The sequence below is a fragment of the Ictidomys tridecemlineatus genome, chromosome 3 (assembly GCF_052094955.1).
Source record: "Ictidomys tridecemlineatus isolate mIctTri1 chromosome 3, mIctTri1.hap1, whole genome shotgun sequence".
Lineage (NCBI taxonomy): Eukaryota > Metazoa > Chordata > Mammalia > Rodentia > Sciuridae > Ictidomys > Ictidomys tridecemlineatus.
Window position 1 is genome coordinate 100,629,635 of NC_135479.1, and position 19,187 is coordinate 100,648,821.

A 19,187-nucleotide genomic window follows, 5' to 3' on the forward strand; every position below is an offset into this window, starting at 1 on the left:
AAATGTTTATTAACAGTACTTTACCTAAAGAGACAAACATTGACAACTGACCTATCCAGCTCATTGAATGTGGATCCTTATGCCTTAAACAACAATAAGAAGTTATAAAAATAACACGATATTCTAACAAATTAAAATATTTGAAGTCAAGAGTATTTTCACATGAGAAGTGACTTGAATAATGCTGATTGGAAAATAAATTGGACCCTGGATGGACTCAAGCTTGATTCCATGTGTGATTTGACCATGACAAGATCTATTTACAATCAACTCAGCAGAGTTTGGTGATGTTTACAGAGCGTAACTGACCAGGCTGGAGAGTGCTGGAACTGAATTTGGAAATGAGTCAGGATTCTCACAGCTGCTTTTTGATCTATTCGTCATTGATTGGGAAGGGAAGATTTCAGCAGCTGCCTGTGATCCATTTCAGGGAGTGGACAGGCAACTAGGAAAGAAAAAGGCTAGTGATGACCTGGCCTACTTCTGCAAACATGGTAACCCCACAGCCTGTAAGACAGATCAACAGTGTTTTCTAGAGAGTTCTTATCTATGGAGTGGTTTTGGCAGAATTTTCGTGGTTTAGGATTCAGATATTAATCAATGAAGATATAATCTGACCTCATGAAGCCTGGCTTACTAGAAGCTATCTGGGACTTTAACATCAATCTATCATAACCTAAATGCTCAAATAACCTGTGAACTTTCCTTGGTACTTCCTCTGTTACTTGGGTCAGAAAGTCTGGCATGCCAGAGCTCTCTCTGCCTTCTCCTAACCTTGAAGATATTAGCAAATCTTGATAAAAGACGATATCTTTTCTGGGAAGTAAGGTTGATTTTACAACATTTTAAAATATTTAGATACCGTTTAATTTAAATCTTGGTATTTGCCAAAGACTAATTTGGACAATGTGATTCAGACATGGTGTAATGGTGCTAAAGATCAAAACAAGTATCATTTTGTGAATAGTTATAAACAATGATTCGTAAAAAAAAATAGTTAACTCTTCATAAGAAATATTAATTTTACTGATAAGTGTACTTATGCCAATAAATCAAAAATCATAAGTAAACTGTATACTGAATACTTGATCTCTAATCAATACTTCATTGCTATTTCAATACCTCAATAGAAAAAAAAAACATAGTTATAAAGTGAGATTGCTTGTTACAATTCACAATGAGGTGCAGGTACTTGTACATCTGGGCATTTACCTTTAGAAGTCTGCATTCTAGAGGGCTTTGGAAAATGTAGAAGCATTGAAAATAGTTCACCTACAGAGGGGCATGAAATTTTTCATGAGCTTGAAAAAAAAAAAGAAAATAGCTTGAGAGCTTTGCAGTTGATGTTGACCGCAAGGCTCTTAAGATACCTTAAGAAACCCTGCCAAGGGGGCTGGGGATGTGGCTCAGTGGTAAAGTGCTTGCCCAGAATGCATGAGGGCCTTGGGTCCATTCACAGCATTAGGGGGGGTGGAGTTTAATTATTTAATGTTATAATTATCATGATAAAATGTATCTCTTTACTGACAGGCCATCTATAAATTTTTTAAATGGAAGATGAAGTCAACCTTCCCTACACCATGAAATTACATAAAGTGTGTCTTCTGTGGGTGGCACTGTACCCTGTGCCCAGAGGTTAACAGATGTCGTGATATGGAGATAGCCCAGAAAGTGAGCTGGAGGCTGGCCTCTCGGTGAGTCTTTACTCACTTCCTTGACTTCTTGGATCACTTGGGTGTTTCTCTTTCACCACCTACTGCCCCACTTCCTTTGTGGTTCCTGAGCGTGGAGAGATAATAGGCACATGATTGATGTCCCGGAAAGACTGATGGGGAATGAACTTAGGAGACAAATCTACACTAGAGACAGAAGCTGGTGGACTGGACAAAAGGCAGGACAAGGACATGGAGAATAGGAAGGGAAAAATGCAGCCCTGTGTCCCCGAGAGCATGGGCAGATGGTGGCGAGTCTTTTGAGGAGCACAGCGAGTGCAGTTCTGGCCTCATTAATTGACCTTCATGAGAGGGTGCACAGAGAAGCAAAGGCGTGTGGAGACCTGTGCAGGCAGCACAGAGAAGAGGTCAAACCTAGAGAGAAGGCACGGATCGAGGGAGGAGGAGGAGGATGGAAGAAGGCATCGGGGCCAGCACAGCAGCCCAGGAGGGAGAGCAGGACCAGGGACATAAAGTCATCTGTTAGACTCTTCAGTGAAACTAATTTTCTGTCTTTGTTGGAGCCTTCTTAAAAAACAAAACCCTTCTCTAGTTTGAGAACCCTTGAATAATTCCACATTCACTTCACTGCAGGCTGAACAGCCCAAGTGCCTGTGTGGCCTCACCACCAAGAGAGACACCACTGAGAATGGGCACCAGCGAAGGAACTGCTCCCTCATCTGGTGTCCCTGCAAATGCCCCAGCAGGTGCTTCAGACCTGGGCTCCCCCTGAGGAGGACGAGAATCCCGTCCAAGTCACTCCCCAGCACAGGGACCTGCATTTACCACCCTCTTCCATGTACTCTGACCCCTGGGCAGATGTGCTTGCCCGAGCACACCCATATGCCTGCTTTCCTACGAGACCCTGTGCTAACTGAAGGCCAGCAATGTTGGCTGTTCACACCTTAACCTGCAGCGACATTTCTGTCAGCACAGGTATCTGGAGAATACTTGTTGAACAGGTAGACTTGTTGTGGACGTGGAAGGCTGCCACAGAATTCCGCCTGTTTCTGCAATACGGTTTTCATGGTCGTTCTGTGTGTGTTTAGGCCCCAAGTCATGCCAGAGCTCAGCACACCTCCCCAGTCCTTGAGACAGAGTTTGATAAGCAAAACATGAGCTGGAATGAAACAATGGAAGGATGGACACAGGGAGAATTCTCTGTGCCCACCGATGTGTGGACACCAAATGGAATCATCGAGTACCAACTCTTTTTCTTGCTTATGCTCAGCCCACTCAACACGTTTAAAATAACGTGAAGAGTGTGTTTATGTAAGACCATTGTGTTAGTCAGCTTTTCGTCACGTCACTGTGACCAAAATACCTGACAAGAAACACTTAGGGGAGGAGAAGTTTATTTGGGGCTCATATTTTCAGCGGAGCCGTCCGTGGCTGGTGGACTTCACTCTCTGGGCCTCGGTGAGAAAGAACATCAAGACAGGAGACTGTGCTAGAGGAAAGTGTCTCAGCTCATGGCAGCCAGGAAGAGAGAGGTTAAAGGGCCGGGGTCAGATGTAGTCCAAGGCCACGTCCCAAGGACCCTACCTCCTCCAGCCACTCCCCACCTACCTACAGTCATCACCCTGTAGTCCTGAAATGGATTAATCCACTGATGAGGTTAGAGCCCCATGACCTAATCCTTAGTTCCAAACCCTACCTCTAAACCTTGCTGTATTGGGGACCATGCTTCCAAAGCCTGAGATTTGGGGGGCACTTTAAAAACCCAGATCATAGCGGCACAGAGATGTGTCTCATTGGCCTTGTGTGTTCATGCTTCCGCTTCTGTTCTGGATTCTTCTCTGTGGCATTCTCCTGGGGTCATTGAGCATGAGCCTTCTGACTGACCACCTTTCTCCTTCCCAGTGGCTGCTTCCACTTTGCTGCGGGGTCACAGATTCTCACGGGGCCACCGTCACTGCAAACATTGCATGTGCCACTCAGACCTCAAAACAGCTTGAGATTCTGAGATCAAGTGTGGGAGAGTCTTTCTTCTTCATTTTCAGTTTTGACTGTCTTGGGGTTTAGGGGGTATTTTGCAAAGCTTGAAATGAAGCAACTCATCTTGAATTAGTTTACATCCATATTGCTCCATGGAACTCAGACAGCTATCCTGGAGGGTTGGGACAGAAGAAAACACCAAGTGACCCACACTTTGCTGTGCTCAGAGTCACCCTTCATCCTCCAGGGCCTCCATCCTGGACCAGATAAGCCTGCGTTTGCCTGTTTGACTCTGTGCTTGGCGTGGTCCCCATACTGCTGGAAAAAGTCTGTCCTGTTGTGAGCACAGTAAAGGCTAAAGTTGAGGTGATCATTTCTCATTTCTACACAGAGGTGCTACAGATTGTACCAATGTAACAGCACACTGACAGAAATATTTATTACTCAGTTTTTGATCTGTTAAAAGAACCACAGGAAGTGTGTATTTTGTGAGTTAAGATGCCAACCGCTTGAGTAACTGTTAGTAAATCTAAGGATGGGTCCCCCCGTCCTTTTACCCTACCCTGATAACATCAAAGTTCACTGCAGATGAACTTAAATGAAAAGTTTTTGAAATGAACTTTTATATATTTAAGCTTAGTACAATTTGGATGAAGGGTGACTCTGTAATTACATCCATTAAATTGGTTTCAATTGCTCTACTGTGTCAACAGTTAAGGCTTAAGTGAAGGAAACGACATTTTCGGGAAGAAAACAATAATCCCCCCCCATATTCCTGTCCTCTCATTGAAAGTGATGCACATAACATTCTCTAAACAGCCTTCCCATTTAGACCTCTGGGGTAAAACTGTTGGTGATCACTTGGATGGCATTTCAGAAGAGATTGTCACAGAGGTCACATTTCTTCAGAATCAGAAAGAATTAAGTTTCAGATCCAGCTCTGACCCTTTCTTTGAAATCTCCTTCGAAAGGCTCTTCTGCAAGATGGTGATACAGGCCAGTGTGGCAAAGGTCTTGGCAGCCTAGTGAGTTACACAATAAAGCTAATACTTTTGAACCGTCTACACACATCATCATGGCATTAATTTTTAAGTATTTGTCAACATAGGTTTACATGGGGCATGAAAAGGATCATAATTTTCCATCTTTAGAAATTAGGTCAAACCTCTGTTTCTGCAAATAGAGTTAATAAGTCTAGGAAACTTTGCATTTGAATATGCTGTTTGTTATTCAAAAGGGAAGTTTGACCTGTGCCTGTGCGTAAGAGAAAAAGGAAATTAATGGAGAACAACACCCAAATGACCCCGATGTGACTCTAGCAGACCTGGATTCCAAGCATCCCTTAAAACTATGTTCAAACATATAGAGGAAAACATAAGGGGCAGCTGAATGGCATCTGGAACCCGTGTTTGTACAGGTACCTGCAGTTATGCACATGAAACATTTATTTAGTAGTGTTGGCAGAAAATAGCTTGACCAGGTATATCCAAAGGAGCATCGAATTCCAGTTTATTCTGTACATGCACTCTTGAATAATAAACAGTAATTTTAAAAAGCTTTCTGGGTATTAGGGAAACAAATACAAACCAAACAAAAAATAGGTCTGATTTTCAACTCATGGACTCTGGATTTGACATAAATCAAAACAAGTATAATAGGTGGTTAAAAAAATAGTGCATTTCATAAAAACAGCACTTATTTGTAGCCCAAAGCCCCAGGGGTACTAAGTTTTACTTCCAAATTTGGAGTGGACATAAGGGAAAGCTTGAAGGAATGACCAATGAACAGATGAGATGAACCCTATCAGATGCTTGGGAGGCTTACATGTAGCCAGGGTGGAACAGAAGGGAACAGCCAGGGTGGAACAGGGGGGAGCAGGCAGAGGGACAAGGTGGTCTGGAGAAGGTTCTGAATACAGGAGTGGAGGGGGCAGTCTTCCTAGAGTATGTTGTGCACCCAAGGTGCAGAGATAAGGTAAGAGGAGCAGGTGAGTCCAGGTTACAGGACACTGGACATCCTCTGAAGACATCAGAAAGCCAATTAAAGGTCAAGATACAAAAGCTCAGTGTTATTTCCTTTGTAAACTACATCTCCAGAAACAATTTCCAAAATTGATCACAATTCCTACAATTACTTAGTAAAAAAGCAGATGAAATAGCTCTTGTAATTTTAGGGTAGAACCCTTTAGTTTATTCAGGATTAAATTACCACATGATATATTTGAGCACCAATTAAGAATCAAGAAATGTGCTATAAAGTTTCTTAACTTTTTAATTACAAGATATATGTAAGTTTACAGTTTGATAAAATATTTCAATGCATTAACATAAAGAATCCACTCTGACATTCATTGGAATGGCAGTAGAGGAAAGAAATTTTTATTTTATGTATACAAAATGAAATCCATACATCAATGTATACAAAATGAAATCCATACATCAAGCACAAGTTAAAGTTAAATTATAGGTTGCTGGTTTTGCAGAAATAAGTAAATACTTCTTTCCTAAGGTCTTGTCTGTAATGTGTTCTGATGAGGAAATTAAAGAGTTCTGTTTCTTAGATAACTTATAAAATTACATTGAAAAACTTTAACATTGATAAAGCCAAGACATGACCAAAATATTTTCTATCCTGATGCTATGTAATAAAATAAATTCTTAGGGGCTGTGGGTTTTGCCAAATTGTATGGTGCTTGCCTAGTAAGCACAGGGCTCCCTAGGGTTTGATCACCAGCACTGCAAAGATAGAAATAGAGATAGAGAAAGAGATAGATAGAGATGAGATAGATAGATAGAGAAAGAGAGAGAGAGAGAGAGAGAGAGAGAGAGAGAGAGAGAGAGAGAGAATATTAAATTCACAGCAAATAATGTGTTTTATAATAGTTCAGGTTTTGGGGTCTAGTAGGATTCACCGGAAATATTTGAGGATTTGAAATAATAGAATATAATGCCAACAGAGTATTTCAGAATGGGAAAAGCAAAGGAATTTTATGTCCCTGAATTCAAAATGCTTATTTTATCCTTCATGTTACTCCTTACAGCTAATGAAATCAAAGAAAGGAACTCAGACACATGGCAGTGGTCACACTTAGTTGCATATCAGTGAGTGATTATGTAATACTTGTTTAACTTTTAAAAGCAAACACAGCACAAGTTCCCAACCCCACATCCTACTCTGTTTTGTGGCATGGAATGGTGTCTAACCTCCTGGGATGATATGTGTTAATATGGACATAATTATTCCTTATGTTCTATAATTGCATAAGGTACATCTTGAAGAGAACATTTCCTCCAAGGGTCTTATGCAATGTTCTATGAAAACAAGCCTTCTCTGGATGTGTGAGTCACTGTCTCCCAGAAAACGTCTTCCTTGTAAATGATTCCAGCACTTATAAAACAAAAGAAGGGAGGAGAGAAACCATGACCTTTTTCCAAAAGAGAAAACTAACCCAAGGGACAGAGGATTGTCATTTCATTTCCTCTTATTTGCTGGTTTTGGGATAGTAAGACTTTTTAAAGTTGGTTCTTTAATCAAGAGCAGAAAGCCTGATGAACTTTGACCTATTTCCATGAACTGGTAGTCAAACGGGGAGTATAAAATTCCAAAACGGCAGGATCATCATAAAATCCATGTACTCACTTTTGTTCTGTTTTATTTGGCTTTAGGTTCCTCAGTTGGCATTCTTTGTTCTACATCTGAAATTTTTGCAACTATCCTTGGCATTTCTCTAGTATTTTGATACAGTACCAAGGAATTTTATTAAATTTAAATTTCCCAAGATTGCCTAAATTTCCAAGCACAAACAAATCTATTTTCTCCCTTTGTTGAATTATCTCTTCAGGTTCTTTCCACTGATAACCCATCTAACCAAAAAAACAAAACAAAACAAAACAAAAGAGTGATTAGTGATTCAATACACATCCACCTCAACACATGGTCAGTGTAAGGAAATATGCTTGAACTCATTACACTGCTTTCTGAATCCTTGTTACTTTCAGTTTTCTTAAGAACACAACTCCTACAAACGACATCTGACAGAATATATCTAATCTGCTATTTGGCTAGGTCTGGGTTGGTACAAATGAGAATCACCGGAGAACTTGGCCAACACAGTGGCTGCGGGTCTGCCCCCTGACTCCAGGCACCAGAAGCTCGATCTGGTTGAGAAGTCTTTGAGCACCTGGGGCAGAACCTCTTGGGTTCATGGGTGGAGAGCCCCGTACTTTCTCCCCTGCTTCCCACCGCATGTCCAGGTGCCACGCATCTCTCGAGCTTCAGTTCGGAGCCCCTCCTGATGGACTCTGGGTCTGGAGGAGCCAGGCCGCCGACGGCTTGCTGGGAGCGGTGGCCTTGTGCAGAGCCAAGTCACCCTCTGAGCGCCACGAGAGACTGCCAGCCCTGCCGCAGCCTGCTGGCCAGCATCTCCCTGAAGTGGTCGCCCAGCAGGAAGTAGAAGACAGGGTTGACAGCGCTGCTCAGGAAGGCCAGCGGGCGCGACAGCACATACAGGCAGCTGATGACCACCTGCGTGCAGCCCTGCCCGCCGCCCAGGCGTGAGGCGATGCGCACGTTGCGCAGCACGTGGTACGGCGTGAAGAACAAGGAGAAGACCACCACGGCCAGGACCACCAGTGCCAGGGGCTTCTCCAGCGTCTGCGCCATGCTCAGCTGCTGGCTCCGCTGCCGCAGAAAAATAGCGATCTTGTAGGAGAAGAAGCACATGACGGCCAGCGGCGCCAGGAACCCCACCAAGGTCAGGCACAGGCTGTAAACGAGGTTGTACCGCGGGTCCCCCGAGCTGGCGTAGTCGGTGCAGCTCGTGCCCTCCTCCGTGGTGACCGGGCCGATCACGTGGAGGATAGGCAGCAGCTCCAAGGTGACCAACGCCCAGATGGCCAAGGAGATCAAGATGGCGAACTCCTTCTTCTGCAGAAGGTGCTCCCGGAAAGGGAACTTCATGAGCAGGTAGCGGTCGACGCTGATGAAGGTAAGGAAGAGGATGCTGGTGTAGAGGTTGGCGTGCAGCACGTAGCGGTTGCTCACGCAGAGCACCTCGCCGTACTGCCAGGCTCCCTTGGCGTAACTTCGCATCAGCATGGGCAGCGTGCACAGGAAGGCCAGGTCCGAGATGGCCAGGTTGAACAGGTAGACGTTACTGCTGCTCCAGTTCTTCAGACAGAAGAGGTAGCCGAAAACCACCGTGGTGTTCCCGAGCATGCCCACGACGAACTCAAAGCCGTAAAAGATGGGGAGGTAGTACTTCTCCAAGGCAGACTGGACCTCCAGCCAGTCCTTGCACGTTTCATTCCACGCCTGAAGAAGACAGGAAATGCAAGGGCAAAACACGAGAATGTGACGCAGGACAAGACTCTGCAGAACGCCGTTAACAAAAGGAACACTGGAGGAATGATAGCAGTGAGCTAAGCAAAATTCCTATCTCAGAGTTCACTCTCTTGGGAAATTTTAGGAAATAGGCAGGCGTTGTGGTGCACGCCTGTAATCCCAGTGGTTTGGGAGGCTGAGGCTGGAGGATCACAAGTTCAAAGCCAGCCTCAACAACTTAGTGAGCCCTTAAGCAATTCAGTGAGACCCCAGCTCAAAATAAAATATATAAAGGGTTGGGGAAGTGGCTCAGTGGTTAAGCTTGATTTCCAGTACCAAAAGAAACAAGTAAATAAAAATTTAAAAAGTTAGAAAGTCAGGAAATAAATAAATGATACCATATAATACTGTATGCTATGAATAAAAAGGAGGAAAGCTAAAAATTTTAGAGTGCTTGGGGTAGAAGGTGGCTGTGAGCTATTCTTACATATGATGATCAGGGAGCTGCTTCTGTATGAGATTACATTTACACAGAAATTTCAGTGGCGAGGGAAAGAGCCACTTCCCTATCTGGAAAAAGAGTGTTTCTAACCAAGAAAGAGCATGTTCAAAGGCCCTAAGAAAGAAGTGCACAGAGGGCTTAACAAACAGTAAGAGTCCAAAGCAGAGTGTGGTAAAGGAAATGAAGAGGAGAGTCTAATTTGCTTTTGTTTCTAGAACGTACCACAGTCCCTGGCACATCGTCGCTGTCCAACAAACTCTGCGGAGTCAAACTGAATTGAACCATAACCTAGAGAAGGAAATAGGGATTGTTAGAATTCCAATCTACAACTGCCATCTTAAAATAGACTATTTCAAAATTTACAATGTGAAACTGAGTATCTTACTAATGATAATGGTGCCTACTGTTTGTTGAGAGCTGACAGCGGGGACAGGCACTGATGCACTACTTTCCAAGAATTATCTCATTTAATGCTTACAGTGACATAATGAAAGAGGGACTCGTGTTCTTTTCAGTTGACACATAATTTCTCTGATGCTTGGAAAATTAAATATCTGCTATTTTAGTCTAACCCTGCTGCTATAGCAATATACCTTATAGTGGGTAATCTATAAATAATAGAAATGTTTTCCTCACAGTGTGAACCGTGAGAAGTCCAAGGTCAAGATGCCAGCAGCTTCCGTGTCTGGTGAGCTGACCATTGCTCTTTGCTCCAAAGGTGGTGCCTTTTGATGCTCACAGCAGTGGTGCAAGGCATCCCCCTTGATGACATCTCATTGATGAGGCAGAGTCTTCATGACTTACCTGTTCCCCAAGGACCTGCCTCTTAGTACTGTTGGTCCCAATGCATGTATTGTTGAAGCCCCCAATACTCAGAGCACAACACTTGTTGAGATCAGATGCTAGTGAAAGATCTTCACAGGGCTATCTTCTGAATACAGACCATGAAAATAGTAATCTAATTCAATAGATCTCAAACATCTTGCTAACTCTTCATTTTCTCCCTTGTCATCAGACCAGATTGTGGTTGGATAAGGTATTTCAAAGAATTTGAGTTATCTGAAAAATGTGCTGGATTGCCACTACTCAGTATTACATCTTACTTATCTCAAGGTTGAATATTCTAAATAAAAAACCAACTCCTTATTAAATAGGTTTTAGTGGCAATGAAATGATTCCTTCAATTGAAGAATTTGGGTAAGTACAGCAAAATAATAAGTGCATCTGAACTGTTTTTATCAAGAAGCAGCTTCAAACATTCAGTAGAATCTTCTACCATAGAAGCTTCTGGAAAAGTTGCACGACCTCCTTCCAATTCAAGTGGCTTACCTAAAGGCTGGGAGGAGAGGGAGCAGAGCCCTGGGTCACTTCTTAGATAGGAGAGCACAATAACCCTGCAGATATTTGCTAAGAAACTTACAAAGAGGCTACTTTAAAATCAGGACCTATGTGACAATCGGTGACACTCCAGAGGAGAGGAGGAAAAGTGCCTGGTTGACATTTTGATGGGACTAAAGGCTGCATGGATACACTGAAGCTGTCCCCATGGTTGGGCAGGGTAGACTTCCAACCTGTAGATCCACACAAACCCCTGTGGTGGGCGGGCTTGGGCACCTCTCTTGTGGGACCACTCCCTCCTCGGGAGCTCTGCTTTCTTTGTGCTAGTCAAGTAAACCCTGCTACTTTCTCTCACCCTGTGTGTGTGGATTTTATCCTTCAAACTCGTGAGACAAAGTCCCCATCTCTGCAGCACTGAGTGTTGATTTGTGAGGACAAGTCCCGGGCCTGCAGCCCAGCTGGGCCTGCCTCGGGTCTGCTCAGGCTCTCCGGACCACGCTGTTCGTTCCCGATGTCTCTTCAGCTTTCTGGTGGGTCTCAGGGCTGCTTCTCCACCAGGGTCACTGCTGTGGTGGGATAAGCCTCAACAGCAGGAGCAGGAGCAGGTGCAGGTGCAGGCACCGCTCACTGGCTTCATGGGTCACTACCCCTCCTGGCCCAGGGTCTGGGAGGACCTGTCCCACTGTGCATGTGGCCCGACACTGGACCCTGGGAGCTGCCCTAGTGCCCACCCACCCAGCCACCCCACAGGGCTCCTCTTCCCCAGGCTCTATTCTGACTTCTTAGCTGCTTCTCACACCAGGATTAGAGAAAACGCTCTCCTGTCACCTTCTGTCTCCTCACAGCCACCTGGTTTTCCTCCTTCTACCCTGGCTGTGCCCTGCAGGCTCTTTTGTGGCTCAACTGGTAGATCCTAGGTTCACTGCTCAGCCCTGGGGTTCCTTCTCTACATTCGGCCTAGATAATCTCATCCAATTTCAACCTTCCAAGGCCAGCCATCCAGCAACAACTTTACAACCAGCCTAGACCTGTTTTATAAGCTCTGGCTTTTATACTTATTGTCATGTATTATTTCTCACCAATGTCTCTGCCATTAAATCCTATGCTAAGTGACACTGGCACCAAAACAGACATGAAGACCATAGGTACCGAACAGAAAACACAGAGACAGACCCACATAAATATAGTTATGTCATACTAGAAAAAGGTACCATAAACGTTCATTAGAGAAAAGATGTCCTCTTCAACAAATGGTCCTGGGAAAACTGGAAATCCATATGTAGAAAAAGTAAATTAAACCCTTATCTCTCACAGTGCACAAAACTCAACTCTAAGTGGATCAAGGACCTAGGCTTTACACCCAAGACCCTATACCTAATAGAAGAAAAAGTAGGCCCAAATCTCTATTGAGTTGGCTTAGGAACTGAGTTTCTCAACTGCTGCAGTCTGGCTGGGCACAATTCAGGAGCCACTTGTCAAAAGAAACTAACTTTATTTTTAGAACCACACACGCCAAACAAAACAGCTCCTCAGGAAAAAACCCTCAGAGCCCAACTGCCACCACCAGCTTCCCACAAGCCTCTCACACCAACACCCAAGCCTCTCCCACTCCCCAAATCCTCCTGCTCTTGAGGCCGATTGGCTGGGTCGCGTGGGCGGAGCAAAAGAAGTCCCCCAATGAGCAGCTCCGTGGTCTGAAAGGGCAGGGAAACAGCCCAATGAGCATCACCGCAGAGGAGCCAATCAGCAAGATGTTGCTGGGGCCGCTGTGAGCCAATCATCAGCCGGCAGCTGGAAGTTTGCTGGCAGCTGGAAGTTTGCTGGGGCCCCTTCGGCTGTGGCTCTCAATACTCAACAAGACTCCTAAAGCGTAAGAAATAAAATAGAGAATCCATAAGAGGAATGGAATCAAACAAAAAAACTTCTTCAGAGCAAAGGAAACAATCAAGAACGTGAAGAAAGAGCTTACAGAATGGGAGAAAATCTTTGCCACCTGCACCTCAGATAGAGCATTAATCTCAGGATATATAAGAACTCAAAAAACTAAATCACACACACACAAAAAAAATATATATGACCCAATTGGTAAGTGGGCAAAAGAACTGAACAGACATTTCACAGAAGAAGAAATGTGATAGGTCAATAAACATGAAAAAATATTAAGCATCTCTAGCAATTATAAAAATTCAAATTAAAACTATTCAAATTACATCTCACTCCAGTCAGAATGGCAATTATCAAGAATACAAGTAATAATAAATGTTGGTGAGGATGTGGGGAAAAGGCATACTCATACATTGCTGGTGGGACTGCACATTGGTGCAACCACTTTGGAAAGCAATATGAGGATTCCTTAGAAAACGTGGAATAGAACCACCATTTCACCCAGTTATCCCACTCCTCAGTACATACCCAAAAGACTTAGAATCAGCATACTACAATGACACAGCCACATCAATGTTTATAGCAATTCGATTCATAATAGTAAGCTATGGAACCAACCTAGGTTCCCTTCAACAGATGAATGGATACAGAAAATTGTGGTACATATACCCAATGAAATATTTCTCAGTCATAAAGAAGAATGAGACTATGGCACTTGCCAGTAAACAGATGGAACTGGAGACTATCATGTTAAGTGAAATAAGCCAATCCCCTAAAACCAAAGCTCAAATGTTCTTTCTGGTATGTGGATGCTAACACACAATAAGCAGGGGTAGGAGGGAAGAACAGAAGTTTGTTGGGTAGACAAAGGGAAATGAAGGGAAATGGGGGGTTTCTGGGAATAGGAAAGACAGAGGAATGAATCACATATAACTTTCTTATGTTTGTGTATGAATAACGACCAGTGTAACTCTACATCATGTACAACCACAAGAATGGGAAGTTATACTCCATGTTTGTACAACATGTCAAAATACATTCTACTCTCATGTATAACTAAATAGAATTTTAAAAAAGAAAGCCTATGCTAAGTTCTTCCACTTCCTTACCAGTGTTGCAGAATATCCACCTATCTCAGTAAAATTATGTCATCATGGACCCAAGTGTGCACCACAGAACTCTAAGCAACGACCTCAAAGTCATCCCTTATTTAACCCCAGTAATGAGTCAACTCCCCACATCTTATTGCCTGTCATTCCAGATGTTTCTCAAGTTCATCATTGTACCCACACACCATATTCTAGTCTAAGCCACTGTTCTCTCTATCTTGGATTATGTCACATGCTCTTACTGTCTTACATCTTCTCCAGACCTTTTCAATTTATTGTCGCTATAATAGCCACATAATCTTGAAAATAGAATCACATTGCTCTCCTAGACTTCAACGACTTTCCACAGTCCAAGGACTGCAGTCTGAATCATTGATGGGGACCCCACACCATGACCTGGCTCCTGGGTGCCACTTGGCCTGCCTTAGTGCTCCATGTTCACCTCTCCTCCCACCTGCTCTTGAACACACAGAGTGGTCCAGGGCGGTCTTCCTGAAGTGACTCTCTTGTGTGACATTCCTCATCTTACATGTAGACTTCTTTCAGGACTCAAATCAAGTGTGAGTTTCCCAGAACAAGCTCTCTGGCCCCCAATTCTAAGCCAGCCCCTCCCCCTTGGGCTGTGGGGGCAAGTTGAACTTCCTAGCACCTCTCGCAACTTTGACTCATTGTTTATCTTCTACATCTGGCCCAGTGACTAGCAGATGGTAGGTGGTTGGAAAATGCTTGTTGAGTGAAGATAGAACTGTAAACATCTGACTGTTTACCAGGGAGTTTTATAAATAACTCCTCCAAGTTCAGAGAAGTACCATGTCCACAAAACTGAACCCCAAATTTCTGTATTTCATTACAAAATATGACTCTCTATATAATATAAATGATATTAAAAATTGGAAATGGTAGTACCAATAGCTATGGCTTTGAAATATTTAAAGAAAATGTGTGTGTCTTCTAGGATCCATTTAATAATCCAAGGCATTTAATTAAGAATTCACACCTGAAATTAAGAAACACTCGAAAGACTTGCATCAAAGTGTTGGTAGTTTCATTCCTAACAATGATATTCCAAATAGTTTTTTCCATGTCCTTTTTCCTTTTAGTCTCTGAACATTTTTTTTATACTAAGGCAGCATGTATTCAATAATATTAAGTTTTAATTCTTAGAAATATAGAAAAAGGGCCAAGAAACTTCTCTGTGCAAGCTAATATTCCTTGTTTTTCAGATCAGTGGTCTTTTTCACTAGCTCCAACTCTCCTGCTGCTGCTGCCGTTCCCAGCCTCCTGGAAGCATGCGCTCCCTGTCTTCTATGATGTGCCAATCTGGTCCCTCCAGTCCCCACTGCAGACTCCCTTGTGACTGACCCTTCTTTGCCCAAGTTTTAAATGGCTGGACAGTCTGAAGGTTCAATCTGGATCCCTTTATTATTTGAGGAGCACCCAAAAGGTGGAGTGCACACTTAAAATTGAAATTAAGATAGTAGAAAATATTTCTTTCAGACAAGAAACTCATTAGTTTCAGTTTTGAATTTCCTTTTTCCAGTCATAACCAGGAACCAGGTCTTATTTCTGCCTAGTAAGTGTTGGCTTTTGTCAGTAGTTTATACAACTTGTGCGCAGCAGAAAGTTTGGACGGTCATGAATGGAAACGGTGTCTATGAGGACAGGCGTGACTTGAAGCCAGATTGCCACCGACCACCACTCAGGCAAGTTAGGGACCTCATGGAAATGATGGGGAGCTCTTCTACTTTCCAAAGAGGCTGAATATTGAGGGAGCTAGCAAGGATAGAGCACTGCAGGGTGGAGTAAGGAAATGAGGGACTAAACTTACCTGTTCCTTTCCTCCATTAATTTACACCTGTATGTTGCTTCTCATAGAGTGGTTGCCCCATTAAAAAAAAAAAAAAAAAAAACTTTAAAAATATATGTATGGGGCTGGATTGTAGAGCACTTGCCTAGCACCACATGAAAATAAATAAATAAAATAAAGGTATTGTGTCTATCTACAACTAAAAAATATTTTTAAAATGTATGTATGAAATACATACTAATTGTATAATACCTATCGATGCAAATAGGCAAAAATGAGGGAAAAAAGATCTTTAAACCCATCATTTATAATATTAGGGTACCATTCTACACTTTAAAATTTATTTGAATTTGCATTTATAAAAATGAGATGATATTTTAATGATGTTTTATTATTTGTTTCTTTGATACTTTTGTTTAATAATGGAAAGTTTTTTTCTAAGTCTATAATATTCACAAATTATGGCTTTGTAAAGGCAGGCGATCCAATATTCGTAGGCCAGCTTAACTTCTCAAGGAGCCACGGTTATATTCCAAATTGCGTGATATGTGTATGTGTGTTTTTCATGTGGCCATCATGATTGAAGAAATTGGGGAAGTAAGTTGTTTCTTTAAGCACAACTCTCTACTGAAAGGGAAACTGTCATAAAAAATCACTAGTCTCTTCCACTGTCTAGTGGTTGTACTCTTGGAAATGGAATTAGTGATAAATAGCTTATAACTGATTTGTTTAAATTCTTTTAACAGATCTTTTTCTTTAAAAAGTGTTGTATACTAAAGTGAAGTCAATAATTCTTAGTCCAAAATATACATATCTAAACCTGCTAGAATTAATACACTAGAAGTAATGTCAAATTTACTCTCATAAACAGATCAATAATACTGATTTTTAAATTTGGGATAATATTTCCTTCACTTTAAATATATTTATCCTTTTGGAAACATACAGTTTCGACAACTAAATTTAAAATATATATATATATATATATATATATATATATATATATATCTGATAGTTTCTTAGAATTTAAATTATTTTCTTACAACCATCAAAATTAAACACAGAAAATTTGTGGAATTTTAATTTTTTACTACTACCATAAAGTGAATTTACAATTTGAGTGAAAATATATATTCACACTGAAAAAGATACAATAATTTAACTGGTGACTTAATTTTCATGTATTCCATACATTACATCAGAAATTAAATTATTGAAAAGTGATAGAATGACATCAAATAGTATGCACATTAATTTCTTTACAAATATACTACATATAGGTAGAGTAGCAATGATTTCTGTAATTTTTAATTTTTCTTCAGTAAGTTATATTCTTGAATCATCTATTTTATTACCTATAAAGGTTAAATTTAATTTTTAAAATACCTTAAAAGTACATCTAATACTTTGCTTTCTAAGCATGATAAACTGTTTCATATGATTTAGGATCTTTAATTTTTTCTGTAAGTGATAATACATATTCAAGTGAATCCAATTACTAATTTTTGTTGCAATATGTTACCGAGATGTCAGTAAATACAGTAAACCTTTCTAAATGAAATAAACTTACCATTTGGCAATTAACACAAGACATTTAATTTTGTATAATCAAAATGCAAAGGCAACAATTAGGGCTTCCCTTTAGTTTCTTTGGCTGGTTTTCCTCTCCTTGAGAGCGCTTCCCCTAAACAGGACTTATACCCCTTTGGCTCACAGAGCAGTTTTTCCCAAAGCCCCCAGCAGCAGCCTGCCCTGCATATGGGAGGAGGAGATGCAGAGCAGCTTACCATTCTGCTGGACGGCCTCTCCCTTGACAGAACCTCGGCCAGCTCTGGAAACAGCTTCTGACCCAGTGCAGTGGAGCCAGACATGCTTAGTTGGGTCTAATTTGCATATCAGGCAGCCAAGATTAATAATTCAAAAGTCAGGGATAATTTATGCAGTTAAACCTCCAAGTCAGAGACATGCATGCAGGGAAATTTCTGCAGAGTGGAGACACGGAACAAATGACTCATTTTGCAGAAAACACATTTGACAAACAGATTTGGAGAACACTACAGTCGGATTGGTTTTATCCACTAACAAAGTCACGGAGAAGCAGTCCTTATTTTCATATTTATTTTCGGACTCAGACAATGAGGAATGGTAAACACATTATGTTGAGTATACAAATGCATCTCTTTTTTTTCTTCAATTTTCAATTTTTTTGGTGAATGCTAGGTTGGGCATACAATGACTAAGCTACTGTTATCAACAATTTTGAGGGAGCTATAAAACGGAAACTTTGAAGGGACTGTACTTATATCCTGTTAGTGTACTAGAAAAGGGACACTAGAGCTTTTTTTAAATTTTTTCCATTTTACTTGCTGTGATTAAGTTCAAGAGACACATTAAAAATGCATCAGGTGGCTAGGGATTAGGGAGAGAGGTGCTATAAAAGCCACTCCAGAGACTGCAGTGTATCCACCCCAATCAATGCCTGAGTAGCACCGGGAGCTCATTGCCTCCGTTTCAGACAGGAAACACACCTGGCTTTTCCTGAGGATTATGTTAGATTTATGATCAAGTAAACACTCTGTCTGCTTGATGTGAAGCTTGGGGATTATGCTGAGGAAATGCCTAACTGTACAGGCAGTAGAAATTCAATTTGAGTGCCATACAAGTTGATTGTAGAGTTAGCAGTGAGAAGCAGGAGTCCACAAGAAACTTCATTATGTCTCCTCCTAACCAGGAGTTTCCTCTTCCCCCAGTCTCTATGAGCCTTAAACTGAAAAACTTCAAAAAAATGTAAATATTCTTTGTGTGTGTGTGTGTGTGTGTGTGTGTGTGTGTGTGGTGGTGGTGGTGGTGGGGATTGAACCCAAGGCCTTGTGCATGCAAGACAAGCACTCCACCAATGGAGCTATATCCCCAGCCCAAATATTCTTTAAATATATATAAATGTACTTAAAATTATATACATGAATTAAATATAAGTGTATTCATATGTGTATAAATATTTACACATATACAACATGTTTATTTATCTGAAATAACATATCTTCAATTTGTTGAGTTTTTATGATAACCAGGCATTGAACTGAAAACCTTTATGTGTGCTAAATGCTTAGAGTATGCCTCTGAGTTTGTTATTATTTTCATTTTACAGAATGCAAAACTGAGATCAGAGAGGTCATTAACTTTTCTAGGGTCACAGAATCAGTTAAGGGTGACTGAAGTTTAAGCCTCTGCACTTCCATACTGAAAGCACCTGCGGACCTCTGACTCCTGTGAGAGTGAGTGACAACATTCTTCTTGAGGTGTACAATAAGTTCTGGGAATTAATGACAGGTACTTTTCTACTTTCTCTTTTCTTTAGAGAAAGGCTAAAAAATTATTCCTGTCTATGAATTTAAAAGGGCAAATGCATTTGCAAATCCATCAGCGTTGTTAATTTTAAATTAACACAGAGGAGCAAAGGCGCCTGGGCGTATTTCACAGGTTTCTGCCACCCTTCCAACGGAGACAGGGCAATTCCCTCTGTGGGGAGGTGGGAGTTCCCCAGAGCTTCCTCTTTCTCCTCCCCACCTCCTGAC

The 19,187-nt window shown here is 41.7% G+C and overlaps 1 protein-coding gene and 1 long non-coding RNA gene across 2 annotated transcripts; one reads left to right on the top strand and one right to left on the bottom strand.

The window, feature by feature from the left end:
• The first annotated feature begins 1,537 nt into the window (after positions 1-1,537).
• Positions 1,538-4,712, top strand: LOC144376301 (uncharacterized). The gene is made up of 2 exons (XR_013436604.1): positions 1,538-1,694; positions 2,307-4,712. It is a non-coding gene; the product is annotated as an uncharacterized LOC144376301 (long non-coding RNA).
• A 621-nt stretch (positions 4,713-5,333) lies between these two features.
• Sucnr1 (succinate receptor 1) lies at positions 5,334-17,521 on the bottom strand. The gene is made up of 3 exons (XM_005325684.4): positions 17,400-17,521; positions 9,697-9,762; positions 5,334-8,963 (listed from the first exon to the last, which is right to left on the bottom strand). The coding sequence occupies exons 1-3, from the start codon at positions 17,481-17,483 to the stop codon at positions 8,016-8,018; spliced, it is 1,098 nt and encodes a 365-aa protein (XP_005325741.2). The 5' UTR covers positions 17,484-17,521; the 3' UTR covers positions 5,334-8,015.
• Between the last annotated feature and the right edge of the window lie 1,666 nt (positions 17,522-19,187).

What these genes read in the sequence shown, in the direction of transcription:
- Sucnr1 (XM_005325684.4), bottom strand. Translation starts at nt 17,483, where the DNA reads ATGTCTGGCTCCACTGCACTGGGTCAGAAGCTGTTTCCAGAGCTGGCC. An exon ending in AGAGGCCGTCCAGCAGAATG is followed by an intron (nt 9,763 to 17,399) that starts GTAAGCTGCTCT and finishes TTCCTTCTCTAG; the next exon opens with GTTATGGTTCAATTCAGTTT. An exon ending in ACGATGTGCCAGGGACTGTG is followed by an intron (nt 8,964 to 9,696) that starts GTACGTTCTAGA and finishes TGTCTTCTTCAG; the next exon opens with GCGTGGAATGAAACGTGCAA.